Raw genomic sequence first — 21135 nt, forward strand, 5'->3', positions numbered from 1 at the left:
ACCAGTAGCAGCTGTGATTTGTTGGAGAATAAAGTGGTTTCCTAAAACATCCTTGACTTCAAGCCAAATAAGGGAAGTGTCCACAAGAATCCATAATTAATCTTTCCGTTGCCGGCTAGAATTGATGCAAATATCAGTTGTGTGTGTTTTTAAACATAGCTATATCTGTATCTCACAAATTACAATGTCTTACAATGTTGCTGCTTTTTCCATCCATGATCTGCGTACAATAATCCACCCTCAACTTTAAAGATCTCACGCTGGTGAAGGAAAACATGGAATCTTTATAGAGGTTGTCCTTGTAATTGTCAGAACCACTTCAACACTAAACCTGTTCAGCTATTTGGTGCTGTTGTGTTTGTAGAACCTAGCACCCCCCACCCTGCCCTTCTTTTTTTTTTTTTTTTTTTCTTTCTTCAAAAATTTAGGGGGTAAAATAATAGCATGTTCTTGTATAGCGCTGCTAGTTTTACGTAGCGCTTTAGAGACATTTTGCCTGCACAGGTCCCTGCCCCGTGAAGCTTACAATCTGTTTTTGGTGCCTGAGGCACAGGGAGATAAAGTGACTTTCACAAGATTACAAGGTTCCCCTGCTTCACACTCAGTGCCAGTCAGTGTCTTTACTCACCGAGTCAAAATAACAGCTTTTTTTTTTTTTTTTTTGAAGGGGTAGGAGGGGGTGGCGGCTTTGTCAACACACTGCTTTTGCATGTCATTACCCAGAGTTCTTGCAGTGAAAGTGCTGTATGCCGAGTGACTGTGGGTGGGAAAATCAGGTTTGTGGACCTGTCGGAGATGTGAATGTCTTTATTATTATTATTATTATTATTATAATATTTTTTGATGAGCCTAAGGAATCCTTGTCTTTTCATTCACTGCACCCTACAGGAATGTCAGAGAAATGTATGCTGTATAAACTAGCTGTGCATACATGTACAGCTTTAAAAGCGCAGTCCTTTAGACTGTAGGAGGGTTCCCAGTAGTCCTGGAAAGAACACAATAATTGTATAATAATACTGAGTGTCTTTATATTACTATAGCCTTCCACAGCTGCTCGTGTGTACAATGCTGTTACCAGCCCACATTGGTCACACCAGTGTTATTTGATATCGAAGAGTTGTACTCCTGTTTGGAGGGAGATAGAGCAGTAGGGATGTGAGGAGGGTCAAATCTTACCCAAGGTAGTAGTGTGTTTTTTTATTTTTTTATTTTATTTTTAAATAAAGAGGGCAATATTTAGTTAATTTTAAACCTAGAGTTTTTATTTTGATCCCACTTGCAAAATAATTACATGTTTGTTCTTCCCCACCCCCTTCCACCATCCTCTACTTCTGATCTGACTCCCATAAGGTTAATGGCAAAATAATCTCCATTTATTTCACTTTTTGCTCTTTAAGTTGATTTTAAAAATTGTCCTGCTCAAGCCAATCCTGAAGTGTTTTCAATGCTCTCATTGCCAGGCATGTCGCCCACCTGTCGGAGTGTCAGGGAGTGAGCATTCCTCTGTGTCCTGCAGCACTGCAGATGTCATACGGGTGAGCAAACCTCCCTACGTGGTACTCGGGGGACTTCCACTGCGTTGCTTTACAAAGACTGCGAATAGTGAAAGTGGTAGTCCCCAACCCCCTGCCCGCCCTTCTTTTTTTGTTTTGGTGTGCGTATATCTATCTCTTAACCGGGGGGGTCCTCAGGAGCTGAGCTGTTCCCCCCCAACATCCGGGGGAATTGCCGGTTCAGAGTATGTTTTTTTTCTCCCCTGTGTGCGTCACACACACACCTCAAATATGGCTATGGGGGTCACCAATAGAAAGTTGCAACATCCTCTCCAGATAAGAATATCGAAATGAAGTGTTACCTTGTATGCAATTGAATGTGTTTTGGTTAGAACAAATGTTTTTTTCTATGAAGCGTACAAAAATATAGTAGGCAGATGACTAATTGATTTTGCAGTTGTACGTACATATAAATGAATAGAAGATGCATAGAACAATGAAGACCAGTTGATTCGAGAAATTTTAAATGTTAAAAAAAAAAATGAAGGCTGTTTTAAAACGGGGTGGCCAAGCCAACTGCTGTCCTCAAGGGCCTCCAAGATGTCGGGTTTTCAGAATATCCCTGCTTCAGCACAGGTGATGCAGGTGGAGCCACTGATTGAGCCACATGTTAGTTTATTTATATATAAAATGTGTTACCAGGGAGTAATACATTGAGTTACCTTTCGATTTCAAGTAAGTCCTGGGCACAGAGTTATAATGACAAATACATGGTTACATTAAGTGAACAGGGTTATATATATATATATATATATATATATATATATATATATATATATATATATATCTCAAACCGTTGTATGCGTGTCTGTTTGTCCTGTGTCTCCCTGTCCCACATTGGACCTTTGGCCCGTCACTCCGCCTCAGGCCTATGAGATGGCTCCCTTGGCCTGCCCGCCCCCGCACACCTCTCATTGGCCTGAGGCGGAGTGACGGGCCAAAGGTCCAACACACACACACTCCCTCTGTGTCCCGTCTCTCCCCCCACCCCCCCCCTATCACGTGCGCCGCCCTGCACCGGCTCCCGGACGGAGGGGAAGCGCGGCCCTACTGCCCCTGCCGCCAACTTCAGGCTCCTCCCCCCTCGCTCTTAACCGGCTCCCGGATGGAGGGGAAGCGCGGCACGGCCCTCCTGCCCCAGCCGCCAACGCTCACTTACCTCCCCGGCGCTCCCTTACCTCCCCGGCGCTACCTCCCCGGCGCTACCTCCCCGGCCGCTGGGGGGCCAAGCAGCCTCCTCGGATCTGCGCCAGTCCCACTCTCCACCACCTCTCATTCCCGTCGTGTGTGTGGAGAGGGACATTTTACTCCTGCCAACAATTTGTGCCTCACTTTCACCCCTACCCCTGCCCTTCACCCCCCCTACCCCTGCCCTTCAACCCCCCCCTACCCCTGCCCTTCACCCCCCCCACCTACCCCTGCTCTTCACCCCCCTACCCCTGCCCTTCACCCCCCCTACCCTTGCCCTTCACCCCCCTACCCCTGCCCTCCATGCCTGCCCTTCACCTACCCCTGCCCCCCTACCCCTGCCCTTCACCCCCCCACCCCTGCCCTTCACCCCCCCTACCCCTGCCCTTCACCCCCCCTGCCCTTCACCCCCCCTACCCCTGCCCTTCACCCCCCGCCCCTGCCCTTCGCCCCCTGCCCTTCGCCCCCGCCCTTCGCCCCCCCTGCCCTTCGCCCCCCACGCCCCTGCCCTTCACCCCCCACGCCCTACCCCTGCCCTTCACCCCCCACCCCCTGCCCTTCACCCCCTACTCCTGCCCCCCACCCCCTGTCCTTCGCACCCCGCCCCCTGCCCTTCGCCCCCCACCCCCTACCCCTGCTTTTCACCCCCCACGCCCTACCCCTGCCCTTCACCCCCCACTCCCTACCCCTGCCCTTCACCCCCCCACGCCCTGCCCTTCACCCCCCACCCCCTACTCCTGCCCCCCACACCCTGCCCTTCGCCCCCCCTCCCCGCCCTTCGCTCCCCGCCCTTCGCCCCCCCTCCCCGCCTTTAGCCCCCCCTCCCCACCCTTCGCTCCCCGCCCTTCGCCCCCCCTCCCCGCCCTTCGCCCCCCCCTCCCCGCCCTTCGTGTCCCCCCCTTCGCCCCGCCCCCCGCCCTTCACCACCCTCCCCTGCCCCCTCCCCGCCCTTCGCCCCCCCCGCCCCCTCCCCGCCCTTCACGCACCCCGCCCCCTCCCCGCCCTTCACGCACCCCGCCCCCTCCACCCCCTTCACGCACCCCTCCCCTGCAATCCCGGGCAGCGCCGGGTATATCAGCTAGTACATTATATACAAGACATTGCATGCACAGTTAAAGATAATGTTATAGGTGTATGTAACAGTTACAGACCAGATTCAAATGTGAGACAGCTTTAGTTTTGAAAGAACTTTAGACTGGTGGCAGCAGTGAGTCTCCGGTAGACTGTTCCAGTTGTGAGGTGCTGAAGCTGGGATATCCTTAACCTGACCTGTTGGTGGCCCCTGAGGACTGGAGTTGGCCACTTCTGTTTTTAAAGAGATCAATGTGTCCAATAATGTCAGACTGACTGATAATTGATTCCACAATCTAGCATCCCAGAAAGCCTGATGCACGGACAGAGGTTTGAGCAAGAAGATGCCTATTGCCACTTCGGTAATTCATCAATAGATGAGAGCTAAAAATACTATGGGCGGTAACTTAAAATTAACACAAGGGAGTTTGTCGTGCGCTTCAGTGTATTACACAGGTCTGGAGGAATCAGACACTGGAGTAGGTATGAGGGAGCTATGCAGGGCCACAGAAATAACCGGTGCAGGAGGATAATATTGTTACATCACCTGCTCCTCCGGTTTGGGACCCACTCTCCTCGCCTACTCCTGCGTGGCACCGTCAGAAACGATTCAGGGAAATGGAGGAAGTTCGGCGCAACTGCGCATGTCTGAAAGAAGGCTCCCGGATGTCTCTTCAAAAAACTTTATTGTTCACACACCATGGCTACTCCAGCGTCTCCCCCTCAACGCGTTTCACCCTTACACAGAGGGCTTCGTTGAGGGGGAGACGCTGGTGTAGCCCTGGTGTGTTATTGGTAGATACATTCCTAAAATTTAAATGAATCATTAAATTGACCCAATGAGGAATGACAATCAAAACAAGTTCTCATCAATTGCACAACTGGAAAACCGGCTAAACCAATTCTTTGAATGAGCCCAATGGCCAAGGGAGACGATACATCGCACCGTTGATGACTTGCATCAGGGCTATTAGTAATAATAATAATAAAAGTAACATGTAAGAGCTTAAAAATGCAAAAAAAAAAGCAAACGACACCAATAAAGGCTTTCATTTGTGAGGAGGGGTTGTCAAGCTGTTAAATTTTCTACAGTTATAGTGGGGATAATGCTTAATTTACAAGCGACCTTATAGTCAAGGTTGCGACGGTAGCTGTACTTGTTTGTGATAATCTCCATGTTTTTGCTAGAGCCAATAACAATGTGTCCCTTTTAAAAATGTAATCTTAAAGAAGTTTCCATGCAGAATGGCGACTTTATAGACCATATTGTAATCGTTTGTCATTGTTTTACAACTATCAGTATGAACTGAATTGGGATAATAATCCATAGTCGTCTACCTCATTTTAAAGATGTATTTATAGTTGAGAATTTCGCCCACATCTAAAATGCTTACTTGCACATTCCCAATGGAGCAAGATAAGGATGGACGAAAGCAGCCAAGCTATCTCAGCCAGGGCAGAAATAATCACTTAAACCGCATTCGAATGAAATGTCCTGTCAAACTTACAATGCAGAATAGAATATGCAACTCCTCTGACAAAGGCCTTTGTTGGCTCTCTGGCACGTTGGCGTAGCTCCCAAGTCTAGTAGGGCCGCTGTGCCCGTTTTTATAGGCTGCCACTTAAGGGAGTGGATTCCAGATCCCCAGTGGATTGCCCAGTGCCGGTGGATATGATGGTAGGCATGCAGAATGGTCTTATTGGGGTGTCTGAGAGGCATCGGGAAATGCTGTAATGTGTATGAGAGCGGTTTGCATTTTGAATCCATTATCTAGCAATGTTTACTGTTCATACTTTGTTTTAAAGCAGAGCTCCTTTGTCCCCGAGAGAAAAACACCTGGCAGTTGCTAACACCTAACTAACCAGTTATCCTAGCTTTAATTATCACCAAGACACCTTAATTGGGGATGTAATTAACAGAGAACCTGGTCTGCTGGTTGCTAAACTTGAGCAGCCCATTTCTACAGCATAACGCTTTTGTTTTTTTTTCTCTCCCAGTACAATGTATCCTGTTTGCATGTCTGGATTGTTATAGTTCTTAAATATTGCTGCTTGTGCATTTTTTTATTTTTATTATTGTTTTGGAAGTTGTGCTTTCAGGCCTGAGATGTAACGCTATTAAGCGTATCTTAAAGCGGCAACCCCCTACTCGTTTTTGTATCAACACAAAATTCAATCCTGCACTGTTTGTAGCTCCAGTATCCTCGAGATAATTATCGGTTTAGTTGCCAGTGTTTCAGCTCAGCTGCAGGAAATCAAAATGGCCACCAAATCCAGATGGTCTCAACGGCCAATAGAATGAGTGCAACATAGGGTTGGGGGGGCGGCAGATGGGAGGGAGTGACATTGGTCTTCCAATAGGAAGCCACACAGGCACCATGTTTGAACATCCAAGAAGTAGCACACTGGTTTAGTTGCTGATCTTTAGCGCTCTGGTGCCCCCGGTTCATGGGATTGCTCAGTTCAGCTTTAGAGGGGGACCCCGTTGGCATTCAATGGGAAAAAATTGGTAACTGACGGTATTGCTGCTTTTTAGGTGCTTTCACTTTCTTTGTAACTCCAAAATATGTGAACTGAGGATGGGCATACAGCAGAATCTGTATTACATGCGATAGTTTAAGTGATGCTGGGGATTGGGGCTATTTTCTATGAGGAACTTTTGACCACTGGATGTATGAAAATATTTCCATATACTGTCCACGTGTTAATGTTTAATTCTAAAAATGGCCTTGATAAATATGCAGTGCAACTTTTTTACGTTCATCGGGGCAGACTAGGTCGATTCTTTTCTTTGTTATAAAAATGGAAGCAAAAGTAGACTGACCGTGGTTATACGCGATGCGCAGGTACTTAAACCACATTGCCGTTACCTGGCAAGATGAAAAATATCAGGCGACCTCATTTTACTGGGTGATGAAACTTGTGTTGCAATTTCACTTACACATTTTAATTATCTAGGACATTGACAAGTTTTTCCTATTTATAATTTGTATTTATCCTTAAGTTCAGACTGCGTAACACAGATTGATTTTACGGTGTCAACCTGATGACGGCAGAAAAGTCTGGAGTTCATAATCCAACAGCAGCCTGATTTTATGAAAGCGGCATTGTCTTGCCTTTTTATTGTTTTTTTAATAAATGCAGCAGTTTTACACTTTTTTAAAAAAAAAAAATTTTATTGGGGTTAGGGCGATTTGTAATGATGTAATCTGCCGATTTGATCACTTCTCCCGTGATCGGCAGAGATCCTGCTTCCCCGGGTTCACACGATGACCGCCTATTTCAAAAGATGAAGTGCTGTGCATTTTTAAATAGTTGCTATAGCAACCCAAGGAAGCTTCATATATTAAAACTCATTTAAAAAGGACATGAAGAGTAGTGGGGGGAAAAAATGCAGCCAGTATTATCCAATACTTCACAACTGATTTATTTTATAAACCTGTAGGATTTTGGAAATCGTGCTGCTTTTATTAAGACCTGTGGAACTATTCGTGCGCGCTCCAGTGTAAAATGTAGTATCATTTTTGAATTACTAAATTAAAATGACAAAATAAAATTATTGGGTCCTGAAGAAGGAGATATCCGTTATTACCAAATGTCGTGTCTGGGCTTTCCTGGTTAGCTGACAGAGCCACCGTTTGGGAAACCACTGGATTAAGGAAAGGGAATCTATTGGATACAAGAACGTTTCCCCACTGACCATTCGATAAAAAGGAGTACAGCTATTTCAGAGGGGCACCCCTGAGCTGGGCGACTTGTTTCTTACATGGAGGACCTTGTTTCACAAGATATTTAGTGCATGCAAAAGACAAGGCAGTAATTGCACGGGGGATTGTGTCGGACAGCTCTCCTTATTACTTGCTGTAACCCCAGCAGCAGTTTTCCTGTTGGATTTTTTTTTTTTGCATGGCAACATCAGTAGTGAATTTGTTTTTTGTTTTTTTTCCCCATCCATGAAGTAGTGAAGCGGAGTACAGGAAAGATGTGTAGTTGTGGGCCTCTAGCACCTGATTTTTGTGTATGGATTTCTGCTACTTATGCCATGTTTAACTCTTGGCATTCAATTTTTATATATTTTGTTTTTTGCTCATTCTATAATTGTATGTATTCTGCAAATTATACCATTTCAAATTGTTTATTAAAAAAAAAAAAAATCTGTGGGAATGCCAGAAATTGGTTTTATTGGTGTTCAATTAAAAATAAACTGAAAGGTACATTATAGTGCAAATTCGGAAACTGGGTTGAGACGAGTAACAAAGTACTTAATTGGTACTAGCCACATATCTTGGTCTTTTCCTCCAGTGGTCTCTCTTTAATTTGGTTCTGACATTTTGGAGACTAGTTTGCACAAATTTTTGCTTTGGTTCCCACTTTGAGATATTTAATGAGATATTTTCATGTATTTCATATCTGTACATTTCTGGTACTGCAAAAGTACTATCCACTCTTCTAAAATCTTCCAGATGGACTTCTCAATCATTCACTTCAAAATAAAAATATATGTTGGTGTGAACATTTTTAGTTGGGTGACTTTCTCTAGCTACTTTGGGTTCTTAACATAGTTTTTTGAGTAGAAAACCATTTACGCTAATGGTGACCATGTTTCACCCCCCACCCCCCTTTTTTGTCATAGATGTGCTTGTAAAGTAGACAGATGCGGACATGTATATTTAAACACTACCTTTTTTTTGTAAATATGAAATGTTTCAATATATTTATTATGAGATGTATGCAACTTATTCGTGTGAGAGGCAGCGTTGCTTTAAACAGGCTTTCTGTCATGGACCATTTATGCAACGTTCCAATAAAAAAAACTAACCGCATGGCAAGGGGTGCACTTTCTGCCATGGCACCGAACGGCAGGCTACACGTATAGCCTTTTAGTACTCCAATAAAATAATGGCAGAATACTATAAAGGTTACCCCCGCATCTGCTAATGGATAATGTGATGATGGTGCTTCCTAGGTAGGTATATGAACATGAACTAAACAAGAAAAGGTAGCCCAGTACGGGCACTCGTCCACCTCCTGGATGGTTAGTGAATGATTTAAAACATAGACATTGATAAGGATCCAAATTAAAATGAGTGTTAAAACGATAATTAAACGTAGAGGTGTTCCTAGAGTATGAACATTATGATAAATGTTCTGGACCTTACAAAAGCTACTAGAATAGTATACCGTGAATGTATAAGTTTATTGGTAGCAAACACGTGGATCTAAATATCCACTGCCCTTAATTAAGAGCACAAACTGTAGAATAGCTAAATAATCACTGCTGCTGAGGTGATGCCTTGTGTAAACAACCCCCTAAATCCTAAATCAGTGTATATGTTGGTAATAGCTTAGAACCCTTGCCTGGTCTGAATATATATTTATTTATTTATTTATTGCTGAAGCCTGATGCCTCAATGGTGTAGCAAAAGGAGCACTACTGTGGAACAATACAACCAGTAGCTCAAATGTCTAAATATAGTGATATTAACAGGTCAAGGTAGCGAAGCATAGTGTAAGTTCACACTGCTGGATGATGTAGGGATATTTTGCATCAATAAAATGTAAGCAGGCAAGCGAGCGGACTCGAGTATTCGCGACCCTACAAACTCTGGTGGCTATCAAGGAAGCCGAGGGGCTGGTGGTAAACAACCTGTTGTGCCCCGTATGATGGAGGCTTAGATAGCTAGTGTAGTAATACCGGCACTGATATAATGGAGTTGGCAAGCGAGCGGACTCTATATGAGCCTATTCGCATCCCTACAGAGTCTGGAAGCTATCCAAGAAGCCGTGGGGCTGGTTCTGAAGCAAACCTATTGTACCCGGACAATACAGGCTAAGATAGCTAGAGCACACTAAGACATAATGTATACAATATAGGGATCCGTACCCTCTACGTCTTAGGAGATGATTATATATATATATATATATATATTTTATATAAACTAATAGCCAACTGTAACCAGACTGAGGATAATTGAGTCTATAAATATATGCCCATTGATGTCAGCGGAAGCAGTGATGTATTCGCTAGACTGATACACGCCCCTTCAGACCATCGGGTCTTGTGTACAGGAGCAACAAATAAGCACACGTGCAGTTGCCGGCAACTGTGTTGCAAGCCGGTTCCTTTCGGGAAGCGTGGGAACCCCGCGCGCGCACCCGAGATGCCGATGTGCACCTTGATAAAGTGCTTAGGCACGAAACGCGTAGGTGCGTTTCATCTAGCCGTGCCATCTTACCTGAGCTTATAATAAATTGATCTCAGAATAAGAGTTGCCCTGGATTTTTTATTCATCTGAATTTTTGGCCTCTCTTTGCTGTGCTCTGCATTTCTCTACAGCTTATTGTTTACTTGCCTTAAATACAATCCTGTGATCAGTTTTGAGTGTTAATGATCTTGGTTAATTATAGTGCAACAAAGATCCCACACAAAGTACTACCACACGGCATGATATTTTTGTATAAATGGGTAAGGACACACTTATTGAACATACTTAGACCACTATGTGGATATGAATGTACCCTTAGTCTATACACTCGTGTGCAGCTACACGCTACATGCTGCAATAAGCACAGGGGGTACTTCAAGGGTTAATAGGATGCAATTACATACAATTTTAATGTGGGGCTATAAATAAATGCACGTATCCAATGGGACCCTGCCCCATATTTGCCTTGAGAATGCCTGTTTCCGCGAAGCGGCATCTCGGGTGCGCGCGCGGGGTTCCCACGCTCACCGCAAGGAACCGGCTTGCAACACTGTTGCCGGCAACTGCACGTGTGTTTATTTGTTGCTCCTGTACACAAGACCCGATGGTCTGAAGGGGCGTGTATCAGTCTAGCGAATACATCACTGCTTCCGCTAACATCAGTGGGCATATATTTATAGAATCAATTATCCTCAGTCTGGTTACAGTTGGCTATTAGTTACATATAGCCACTTAAGATATAGATCATCTCCTAAGACGTAGAGGGTACGGATCCCTATATTGTATACATTATGTCTTAGCTAGAGCACACTATCTTAGCCTGTATTGTCCGGGTACAATAGGTTTGCTTCAGAACCAGCCCCACGGCTTCTTGGATAGCTTCCAGACTCTGTAGGGATGCGAATAGGCTCATATAGAGTCCACTCGCTTGCCTACTTCCATTATATTAGTGCCGGTATTACTACACTAGCTATCTTAGCCTGTATTGTCCGGGTACAATAGGTTTGCTTGGGGACCAGCCCCACGGCTTCTTGGATAGCTTCCAGACTCTGTAGGGATGCGAATAGGCTCATATAGAGTCCGCTCGCTTGCCTACTTCCATTATATTAGTGCCGGTATTACTACACTAGCTATCTAAGCCTCCATCATACGGGGCACAACAGGTTGTTTACCACCAGCCCCTCAGCTTCCTTGATAGCCACCAGAGTTTGTAGGGTCGCGAATACTCGAGTCCGCTCGCTTGCCTGCTTACATTTTATTTATGCAAAATAACCCTACATCATCCAGCAGTGTGAGCTTACACTATGCTTCGCTACATTGACCGGTTGATAGCACTATATTTACACATTTGAGCTACTGGTTCTATTGTTCCGCAGCAGTGTTCCTTTTGCTACACAATTGAGGCATCAGGCTTCAGCATTATTAAATCAATATGGCAGACCAGGCAAGGGTTCTAAGCCATTACTAACACATACACTTACTTAGGATTTAGGGGGTTGTTTACACAAGGCATCACCCCAGCAGCAGTGATTATTTAGCTAGACTCTACAGTTCGTGCTCTTAATTAAGGGCATTGGATATTTGGATCCACAATGTTCATACTCTAGGATCACCTCTGCGTTAAATTATCGTTTTAACACTCATTTTAATTTGGATACTTATTAAAGCCTATGTATTTTAAATCATTCACTAACCACCCAGGTGGTGGATGAGTGCCCGTACTAGGCTACCTTTTCTTGCATAGCTCAGGAAAATAATGGCCGCCTGCTCGCTCCCATTGGCAGGTTTAAGAATGGTAACTTGCCTCTTCGCAGTTAAATGCAGCCAGTGAATCTGTCCGGAAATCGAGCTGTTTCGGTGACCACTGTGTTGCTTCTCCGCACCCCAGAAAGTATTGGCCATGAGCCACCTGGCATGCGTTGGCCCCCATGATGTTCAGTCATTGCATCTCTTCTCATTTCGGTATCTTGCCTGCATTTTCACGAAGAACTTCTTGTTCCTGTGGATGGGTGATCCCTTAATGTACATAGGAAAAATGGTTGCATAGGTTACGTGTTTTAGTTTACCTTTAATATAAAATATCTAAAAATGGTTCAAACAAATATAGAGGGTTAAATAATGTTTTTATCTCCTAAAAAGAAAAGGCTAATTGTAAATGGCCAACTGGTAGCCCATCTACACTGGTGAGATGTCCCTGCTAAACAAGCAAGGCTTTCATACTTGTACTTCCTCCTGTATTAAATTGTTCCTCACAACACAGGAAAGGGACCGTTAGACAGCAGAGATCTGCCAAACATGGCAGTGCACAGAACGAAAGTATAAAGTCCTTTTTTTGTTTATGGTTTAAGATCATGATGTTTAGTGATTTCTTGATATTTTAAACAGTCATGAACACTTTCGGGTTACTTTCTTGTATTTTGGATGCACCCGGAGTGCTCATTTGCATGTCATTGCCCATAATCCTTCGCTGCAATGGAAGCCACTATTGTGAAACTCAGAACCAGTGATAACCAAATAACTCATGAGAATCAGTGATTGAGACCCATGTCTGCTGCTGCTTCTACTTCCCATTACAAATAACGGGGGGTGTACTTGTAATTTTGTAAGACTAGAATTGTGCACTGTAGTCATTTTCTATACATTAATGCTTATTATGGTTAAATGAACACTGCTTTTGACATTTCTCAATAACATAGCCCCTTCCTTTTTTTATATCCTGTTAAAATAAAACTAACTGCTTTTTCTATGAACAATAAGGAAGTGAACGTACTGTGAATCGCAACTAGAACTGATCACACTCATCCTGTAACCTTAAACCAGCATATGTGCCCCATTCTCTTAAAGATTAAAAGCAGCGCATGAGTCACAAAGTACATATTGGACAAAATAATAACTGTGTGTGTGTGTGTGTGTGTGTGTGTGTGTGTGTGTGTGTGTGTGTGTGTGTGTGTGTGTTTTTTATATTACGCCAGACAGTTCAGAGCAATGGACGTAGAATCCCCCTGGGAAATGATTAAGACGTTTGTTCAGATAAATGTGATTTTATACAGAAATATAAATGAATTGGGAGCATTGCCTCTAAGCTAGTTTTTGTTTTTCATTTGTTACATGGATGTGAGAGGGTACATGTATTGCTATATAACATGAATGTGTGTATTCTGTAATGTGTATAACGTTCTGAAATATATATACTTTCATATTGTCCACAACTCGTGGTGTTTCTCTCGGTTCTGCTAAAGTGTCAGTCTGACGCACTGCTGGCTGTTCTTCTTCAGTCTCTGTCACCATCTAATAATAATGACACTGCGTTCTCAGCAGGGACGGTGCCCGTGTGTCCTATTGCTGAAAAAAAAATTAAAACCTTTTTGGGGAGTTTCACTTGCTGACATTTGGGCTTTAACTTGTTTCTGCTGGAGACTCCATGCAGAAATATTGGGGGCGGGATACTCCAAGCTCTGTTGGGTGTTTAGAGCTCGATCTGCATATTCAAGTCAGTGGCTGTTTAATGCCAATCGAACCCCTGATACCGGAGCTTCTTGAAACCCACTTGGTCTTCTGTAGTTATAATACAAGCCATGAGTCAGTTATTTATTGGCAATCGCTTGTGATGTTCGGGCTTATTGATCATTTTGCCTCACTGGTCTCGAGGCGTTTTGGTTCCTCTGAATATTTAATGGACTATTTTCAACACTTTTTGTTTTGTATTTTTTTCTCCCTACATCCTTCTTTTTTTTTTCTTTTTTTTTTTTTTAATAAGGGCTTAAATTGAAATAAATCGCCTGACTACTGAAGTTAACTGGTAGCTCAGTGTTTCTCTTCTGCAACCTGTGCTATCACATGCTTTAGAAATGCCTGATGCATATATAACATGCAAGTACCTGTACTTGGCTTGTGACTGGGATATGCACCCAGGACAGGTGGCACAGCTGGATAAACCAGCTGTTCCTGTGAGGCCAAAAGATACAGGAGCTAAAACATACGGGGAACCAAAGGAGTGTGCACATGTATAAGAAGTAATTGCCATATATTGTTTAAGCATATTGTAAAATACATTTTTCAGTGTCTGATTGGTCTTGTGACCTATTTGGACAGGTCGCCCACTCATCAACTAATCTTTGTGTATACATAGCAGCAGAGTTTGACTTGTTTAGTGGCTATTCCATTGGTTTGTCTGTTAATCAGCGATGCTGGTTTTAGTTCTCCCCTTGAAAATGTTACTGGTCTATTTCCTGTTTTATGTAGGTGTTTCTGTTGGATTTTGTGATAATTGTTGGTTGTAGAACATCCAACTCATTAAACCGGCATTATCGAAGTTTCTTTATTATTGACATTACTTTACAAAGTAAGCAACTGAAGCAAAGACATTTTATATCAAATATAATAATGAAACACAATTTTTTTTTTTTTTTCTTTTAAAGATTGTATTTAATGTCCATTTTCCACTGCGGTTTCCACTTGTTGGCAGTGGACATGTGTGTTTTACAGCGATGAGAATAAGCAATTTCCTAAGGAAGCACTTTAATCAACCTGCTTGTTTGCCATTTTATACTTTATGCAAATTCCTCAAATATGGAATAGTGCTTTTATATAAACCCCGAGGAAGGTCCCAGAGGACCGAAACTTTTATTTCTGTACCTTGGACGATAAAGATCACATTTTGATACTCGTGTGTGTCACCGAGCGCAGTAATTTCACTCTACAGATAAGCAGCATGTTTGACTCCAGTACTGTAACAATTAAACAAAATCGTTGTGACTTAGTTTTATTGTCCGGTTTAGCTGACTAAGAGCCATTTGTTTTAGCAATCTCTACTTATTAGACTGTACTACATCTTTTTGTACTTCTGGAAGTCGTAAATAATTTTTTTCTAAAAGCATGTGAGCTGCTATGTCAACAGTTTAATTATGACAAATAGATCTGATGCTACCAGCTGAAGCCTTTTGAGATTATACTGGAAAGGGCATTGTGGTTGTGTTTTTATTTTTTTCTAAGAGAGCCTGCAAATATATGATGACTTTGTTCCTATAGCTAGGTGACTAGAGTAGTTCAGCAGGGAGGTGAAAATGTTGTTCTGGGGTTTCTTTGGTCTCTTAGCTGTTTACTTGCCTCACGGAGCCTGTGAATTAGGAATTTAGCTCGGTCACGTGGTAAATTTCACTGACACTGACGCGCTATACATATCCGTTTTGTGCAGCAAATTTCTGCACCTTGCATTTGTATGTATATCTATCGATCTATCTCATCTCTATATAGACACTAAAATGTGTGTATTTTGCAAGAATTGCAAGCAGCCATCTTGAGCAACTGCTTCACATTACTGTACATACAGCAGTTTTCAGTGAAGCAAACTGTGGGTAGGACCTAAATAAGCTCTCCTCCTTTTTCTTTTTGCATCCACGTTCACCTACCCCATGCCTACAGAGTAAGTAAATGTGTCACTTGCAATTATATTACAAAGCTGCCCTCTGCTATAAGACCCTTTCTGGGGCTAGAAGACTCCTTGCAGCCTATTGATTTGAGTAAGTGTAACGTTTCTTCTATCACTAGATGGGGTCTTATGTCTTGAGATGAGCAATTGTTTTGCAGAAATTTGAATCTGCTGCAGATCTGTCTCAAAAAGTTAGAATTTTTTTAATATATAGTTTTTATCTCCAATGAAAATCCGCAAACTGATTCGGATTTAGAAACATCCGACTTCGTTTGCAGATTCAGAATCCCTATTTGGTATGTTTCTGTGAGATAAATTCTCCTAACAATTGCAACAGCATTTAAAATCTAACTACGTTGTATGTTTCTGTGAGTTGATTAGGCAAAAACCCCTTCCTTAATTGTTTGTTAAATGCATGTGATCAGAACATTTAAGACAGTCTATCCTGGCTGTGTGTAACATCTTAAGTTTTCACTCTTTCTCTCTTTCTCATTCTCTCCCGCTCTCTCTTTTTTTTTTTTTCTCGCTCTTTTTTTTTGGCCTATTTGGTTTATTTTTATTTTTTGTTTGTTTTTTCGCTCTCGCACATGCGCAAACTTTTCAGTATTGTCAAGGTGTGAATTATAGGGGGTAGGGTATAATGATTTGCACAGTATATGGGTAACCGTTAAACACAGGGATGTGGGGGTTAGTGGGCGTCTCTCAGCCTGTGGCAGGTGCTGATATAGTGTGCAGCCAGTTCTGTTGGGGTTTCATCTTCTCCTGAGAGGATCGCTATTTTTTTGGTTCTCTTCTATATTATTAAAGTTCTGGATAAGAGCTGTGAGTTTCTCCAGGTGGGCGCTCCTCACTTCAGAGTATTGTGTACAACGCATCAGAAAGTGTTTCATCTTCTACCTCTCCTAGCTCACATCGCTGGCACAGTCTCATCTCCCTGGGCTTCGAGTTCTGTCTGTGTCTGCCTGTTTCTATTTCCAGGCTGTGGACACTCATTCTGTACTGCCCATGGTCTGTCTCTGCTTTGGATCTTTACATTCAGTAGGTAGGATACCAGAGTGTATTCTCACTGCAGGCCAGTGCCGTCTTAACGCACGGCACGCTTGGCAGTTGCCCGGCGGCCCCATCAGCATAGGGGCCCCATGCTAATCTATGCACAGACCAGAATTTAACACTAATTTTCCGATCACCCGCCTCAACATTCAAATCTCCCGCTAACTCGGTAGAAGGAGAAATTACGACTTGTAGCGGAGAGTTGGCATGTCTGCATTCGCGAGATAAATTTTGCCGTTTTTATTGCTTGCAATGTTATGGAAGCTGAATATTGTAACGGATTTGCGGGAGGCAATTAATGGCTGGGGACAACAATGGCTGTGTAGGCAGGGCCCAGTGCACTGCTTTGCCCGGGGCCTATAATGCTGTTAAGACGGCCCTGCTCTAGGCTTTGGTAGGTCTCCAGCTCTTTAAGCGCTGGATATAATTTTCCCAAAGACATACTGCTTCATTTCGCTGGCGATTGAGTTGATTTTGTTTTTTTGGCAGGTGGTTGTTCTGTGTGGGGTTTTGTTCTTGGAGTGAGAGGACAAGTTGTTTGATGGCACAGGGTTTAGTGAGGAGGTCCTGGTTTTTCATTGCTCTGCAGCAGTAAGGTAGGTGGAAGGACTATGAGCACTGCAAAAAATGTATCAGGCTGGCGGCAGCGTGCAGAAGAAAAACTTTATTGTGGCATATAAACCCTGATTAAAACGACATACAAAACAATTCTCTGACGCGTTTCGTCTTTACTACTTTATCACAGAGGGTAAGACGGAGGATGGCTGTTGTTTAGGTGGGCCCAGAATGTCAGTGCTCTCTTCTGTACAGTGAGCAGTAGAGGAAAACAGCCCAGCTCAGCCCTGCATGCATTGTTTGATGTACCCCTGTGTACTTGGAGAAGGTGTTTGCAGAATTCCAGATGCGTATTTTGGTTGGGCCATACAGAAGGATGGGTTTGATGATGCTGTTGAATATTTTCATCCAGATTCTTATTGATGTTTTGAGGTGGTACATCTGTTTCCTTATTGCATTGGATGTTCTGTGGGCCTTCTCCTTCAGTGTATTTGTGGCCAGGTTGAATTTTCCTGATGAGCTGATTGTTAGACCAAGGTATGTGTAGCTCGCTGTCTGTTCCAGTGCATTGTCATTCAGTGTGAATTGCGATATGGTTGGATGGTTTTTAGATTTTGTCTGGAATACCATGATTCTGGTTTTGTCTAGGTTTTGTTTTTTCTTTCTTAGGGTGTGCCTGTAGTGCTTCAGGTGTTGGTGGTACCTTGTTCGTAGCTCTGTATTGTTAGGGTCTCTCTGTTGTTGGTCTGATATTGTTCACAGGCTTTTTCCAAGGTTGTTGCATTCCTGTTATTCTGTTTTGTATCAAGATGTTTCCAGGTTTGCCAAAAAGTTTTCTCGCTCTGGGGAAAGGGGGGGGGAGGGATTAATTAGGGGGGGCCCTGCTCCTTTAATTTGACCTGGGCCCCAAGCTTTCTTTTTGCGAATATGTGTACTTGGGGGGTCTGTGTGTGTGTGTATTTGGGGGGTTGGGGGTGTGTATGTGTTTTTTGGGGAGGGTATTGTTTATATGAGAAAAGAAATAAAGGGATTTATTATTGTGAGATGCATTTTATTCCCCCACATATTTTGGTGTATGTTAATTCTTATACAGTATATACCTATTGGTGTGTACAGTATATGTGTGTGTTTGTGGGGGTGTAATATTCATTAATGTGTTGCGGTTCTCTGAATATTTTGGAGGAATAATTTTTTTAATAAAATGGCTCTTCAATGAGAGGTTGCAGGCCCCTGGTTTAGTGCTTAATCTTCCAACTGTTCAGTCCCATGAACCACCTTGACAAAGGTCCTTTATGGGACTGAAATGTTGGAAGATTGAGCCATTAACAAACCTTTTGATGGCAACCCTGGCGTGCATACTCTCTTTGGACATTCCTTTAAAAGCAGACGACTTCTACTTCTGGTTGTCGGTTCAATGTGCGTTGTAAACAATAAGGAGCACCCCTGAGATACCTGTGAGATGCCAATAGCCGGATTAGCAAGACCTCAAAAGACTGCTGTAACAGTGGCATTACCCAGTAGCTGGTTTGGCTCACACTACTAGAGCTGCTTTCCAGAATGGCGAAGGGTGTGGATTCTGATCCTGTTGGGCCTGATACCAGTACCCCCTTCCTCACAAGGTGCCTTAGTCTTGTCAGTATAGTTCTTATAGAAATCCTTTTAGGAAGTGTGGGATGTAATTTAAATATACTTTGCATATCCTGTTACTGTATTATCTGTAGGCTCTTTTTGAGCACAGGTGACTCCTTATGTTTTGGAGGGAGGTTTTAGCATGTGCTTGGGACTCTCCTTGATTTATATATTTATTTATTTTAAATGTTCTTCGAAATTCGCAAGTGAATTTAATATAACATTTAGATGGCTGACTTCACAAAATCCGGGGTGAAACGGATCCGATGGCGGATTAAGCTGTATCCACACACAATATGTTGGACCCAATCTGTCCTCTGGCTTTCTGTGTGCGGTTTGGATGTTGGTAACAAAAAGAAAATCAGTTGATCAGATTTTGACATGTTCGCCCGTGTCTTCTTGTGGCAGAAGACTGCTTGGTGAATATGGGTCCCTAATCTCCTGCTGTTTTAGTGTATTTGTGTCTTTTATGACTATGGATGGGTTATGTTCTGTCATGTATGTAAATGTTTCCTGGGAATGGAAGGCCCCTCTGATTGTGATATATCGTGCTGCAGAACGATGCAGCGTAATACGTTGAAAGAACAAAGCAAGTGTGTGTGAATTAGCTGCAGTATCGGCTCATAGGAAATAATGTTTGCCAAATAATTACTGTAAATAAATCGTTTCTAAGGACAAAAGTAAATGGACTAACAAATATTTAGTATTTTTGTCGTTTGAAGGATTGCACTTTCTAATGTTACTATGTAGGGTGTAATATTTAATATTATTTCCTTGTTGCTTTATTTTCTTCCCTTCTGCTCTTTCAGAGGATGAAGTTTTTGCTACTGCAGCAGAAGTACCTCGAATACCTGGAGGATGCCAAGGTTCTGGAAGCACTCCAAGTCTTACGCTGTGAATTGACACCCTTGAAATACAATACAGAAAGGATTCATGTCCTCAGTGGGTAAGAGATTGCCTGTCTGCCATTCTGGCTACACAAAGCCCCCGGTCTCCCCCTTCTGTGCCAGCAGCAGTGCATTCATAGCATATTGCATCACTTGTTCTAGAACGGAAAGGGTATCACCACATTTACTACTCGTATTCCCTCCCCTTTGAACATGAACACCCTGTGATACAATGCAGTGTATGTCTTCTGCACACTTCCAACTGCGACAGCGTCTTCCTTTCCGTGGGATTTCATGTTTGCATATCGAGCAAAATTACAAAGTGTTAGCACTTTTTTTTATTATTATATAGTGTTTTCTCTTATACCACATACAGTGTATGTGTGTGTGTGTGTGTGTAATATATATATATATATATATATATATATATATATATATATATATATATATATTAATAATATTTGCTTTTGATATTGAGGATCTGTTTTTAAACTTGCTATATATGGAAATACATTCCCGTGTGCATTTAACTTGCCAGATCACTGCCCTCGTGCCTTGTAAAGGGGCAGTCCCCTCTAGGATCTAAGCCGGGGTTGGGCAACTTCAGTCCTCAAGTGCCACCGCCAGGTTTTCAGGGTACCCTTTCTTCAGCACAGATGGCTCAGTCTTTAACTGAGCCACTGATTGAGCCACCTGTGCTGAAGCAGGAATATCCTGAAAACCTGACCTGTTGGTGACCCTTGAGGACTGGAGTTGCCCACCCCTGATCTAAGTGAACTAATGTCTGTGGCTTGTCTAATGGGTTAATTCTAGATGACTGACACCCAATCCTATGGATGTTTTCATGATCTTTGCCTAATTTTTGTTATTTTATTTTTCGTGTGATTTGTTCTTTTGTAAACTGTTTGTGTACACAGGTAAATTTGTTGATCCACGCTTTTTTCCTTTTGTTGTTTTGTTTAAAACTAATTATGCTGCCACCATTAGCCAAAAGAGATAAAGGGGAAGAACAATTTCCAGGTAAGATTAGAATTGCATAGGCCTGAAGATAACATGCTAATTTTTACACTGGAAGCAAATATGTGAACATTTTACAGGTGATTGACGCGATTTAAGGAAGCCAATTACATAGATACATTGTTTAAAATCATGTTGTCCCTGCTAAGTGGGGGCTGTCCCTTTTCAAGTTATTGCATATGAGAAGTCTCTGTGCTCCAAGTGGTTATTATGCTCTGTTTATTGCTGGATCATGTTTCCAAGTAACTGGAATTGCATTGGCTGTGTTTCTTTTTGGGTCCCATTGCATGGTTTAGGCTTTCCGTAGATTGCATGTTGTCAAACAATCAGTATTTATCTGTGTTTCACCAGGTACTTGATGTGTAGTCATGCAGAAGACCTACGCGCGAAGGCGGAATGGGAAGGCAAAGGGACGGCTTCACGCTCCAAACTTTTGGATAAACTCCAGAGTAAGACTTGTGTTATTGATGCATCACAAACATCCCATGATTTTTCACCCTTGACTTATTGAGCAGGCAGAACCGTCTCGGGATCGTTTAGAGCTGCACAAT

General features: G+C 42.9%; 1 protein-coding gene across 3 annotated transcripts in view; it reads left to right on the top strand.

Moving 5' to 3' along the window:
• The window catches only part of WDR26 (WD repeat domain 26), a 48816-nt gene that overhangs the window by 6849 nt on the left and 20832 nt on the right, over positions 1-21135 (top strand). For 2 of the 3 annotated variants that reach the window (XM_075595512.1, XM_075595514.1), the window contains exons 4-6: positions 1461-1535; positions 19490-19626; positions 20936-21033. In XM_075595512.1, coding sequence (XP_075451627.1) covers positions 1461-1535; positions 19490-19626; positions 20936-21033 — 310 coding nt within the window. The remainder of the gene's footprint in view (positions 1-1460; positions 1536-19489; positions 19627-20935; positions 21034-21135) is intronic. The other variant, XM_075595513.1, reaches the window with a different exon arrangement.

Source organism: Ascaphus truei, chromosome 4 (assembly GCF_040206685.1).
Source record: "Ascaphus truei isolate aAscTru1 chromosome 4, aAscTru1.hap1, whole genome shotgun sequence".
Taxonomy (NCBI): Eukaryota; Metazoa; Chordata; class Amphibia; order Anura; family Ascaphidae; genus Ascaphus; species Ascaphus truei.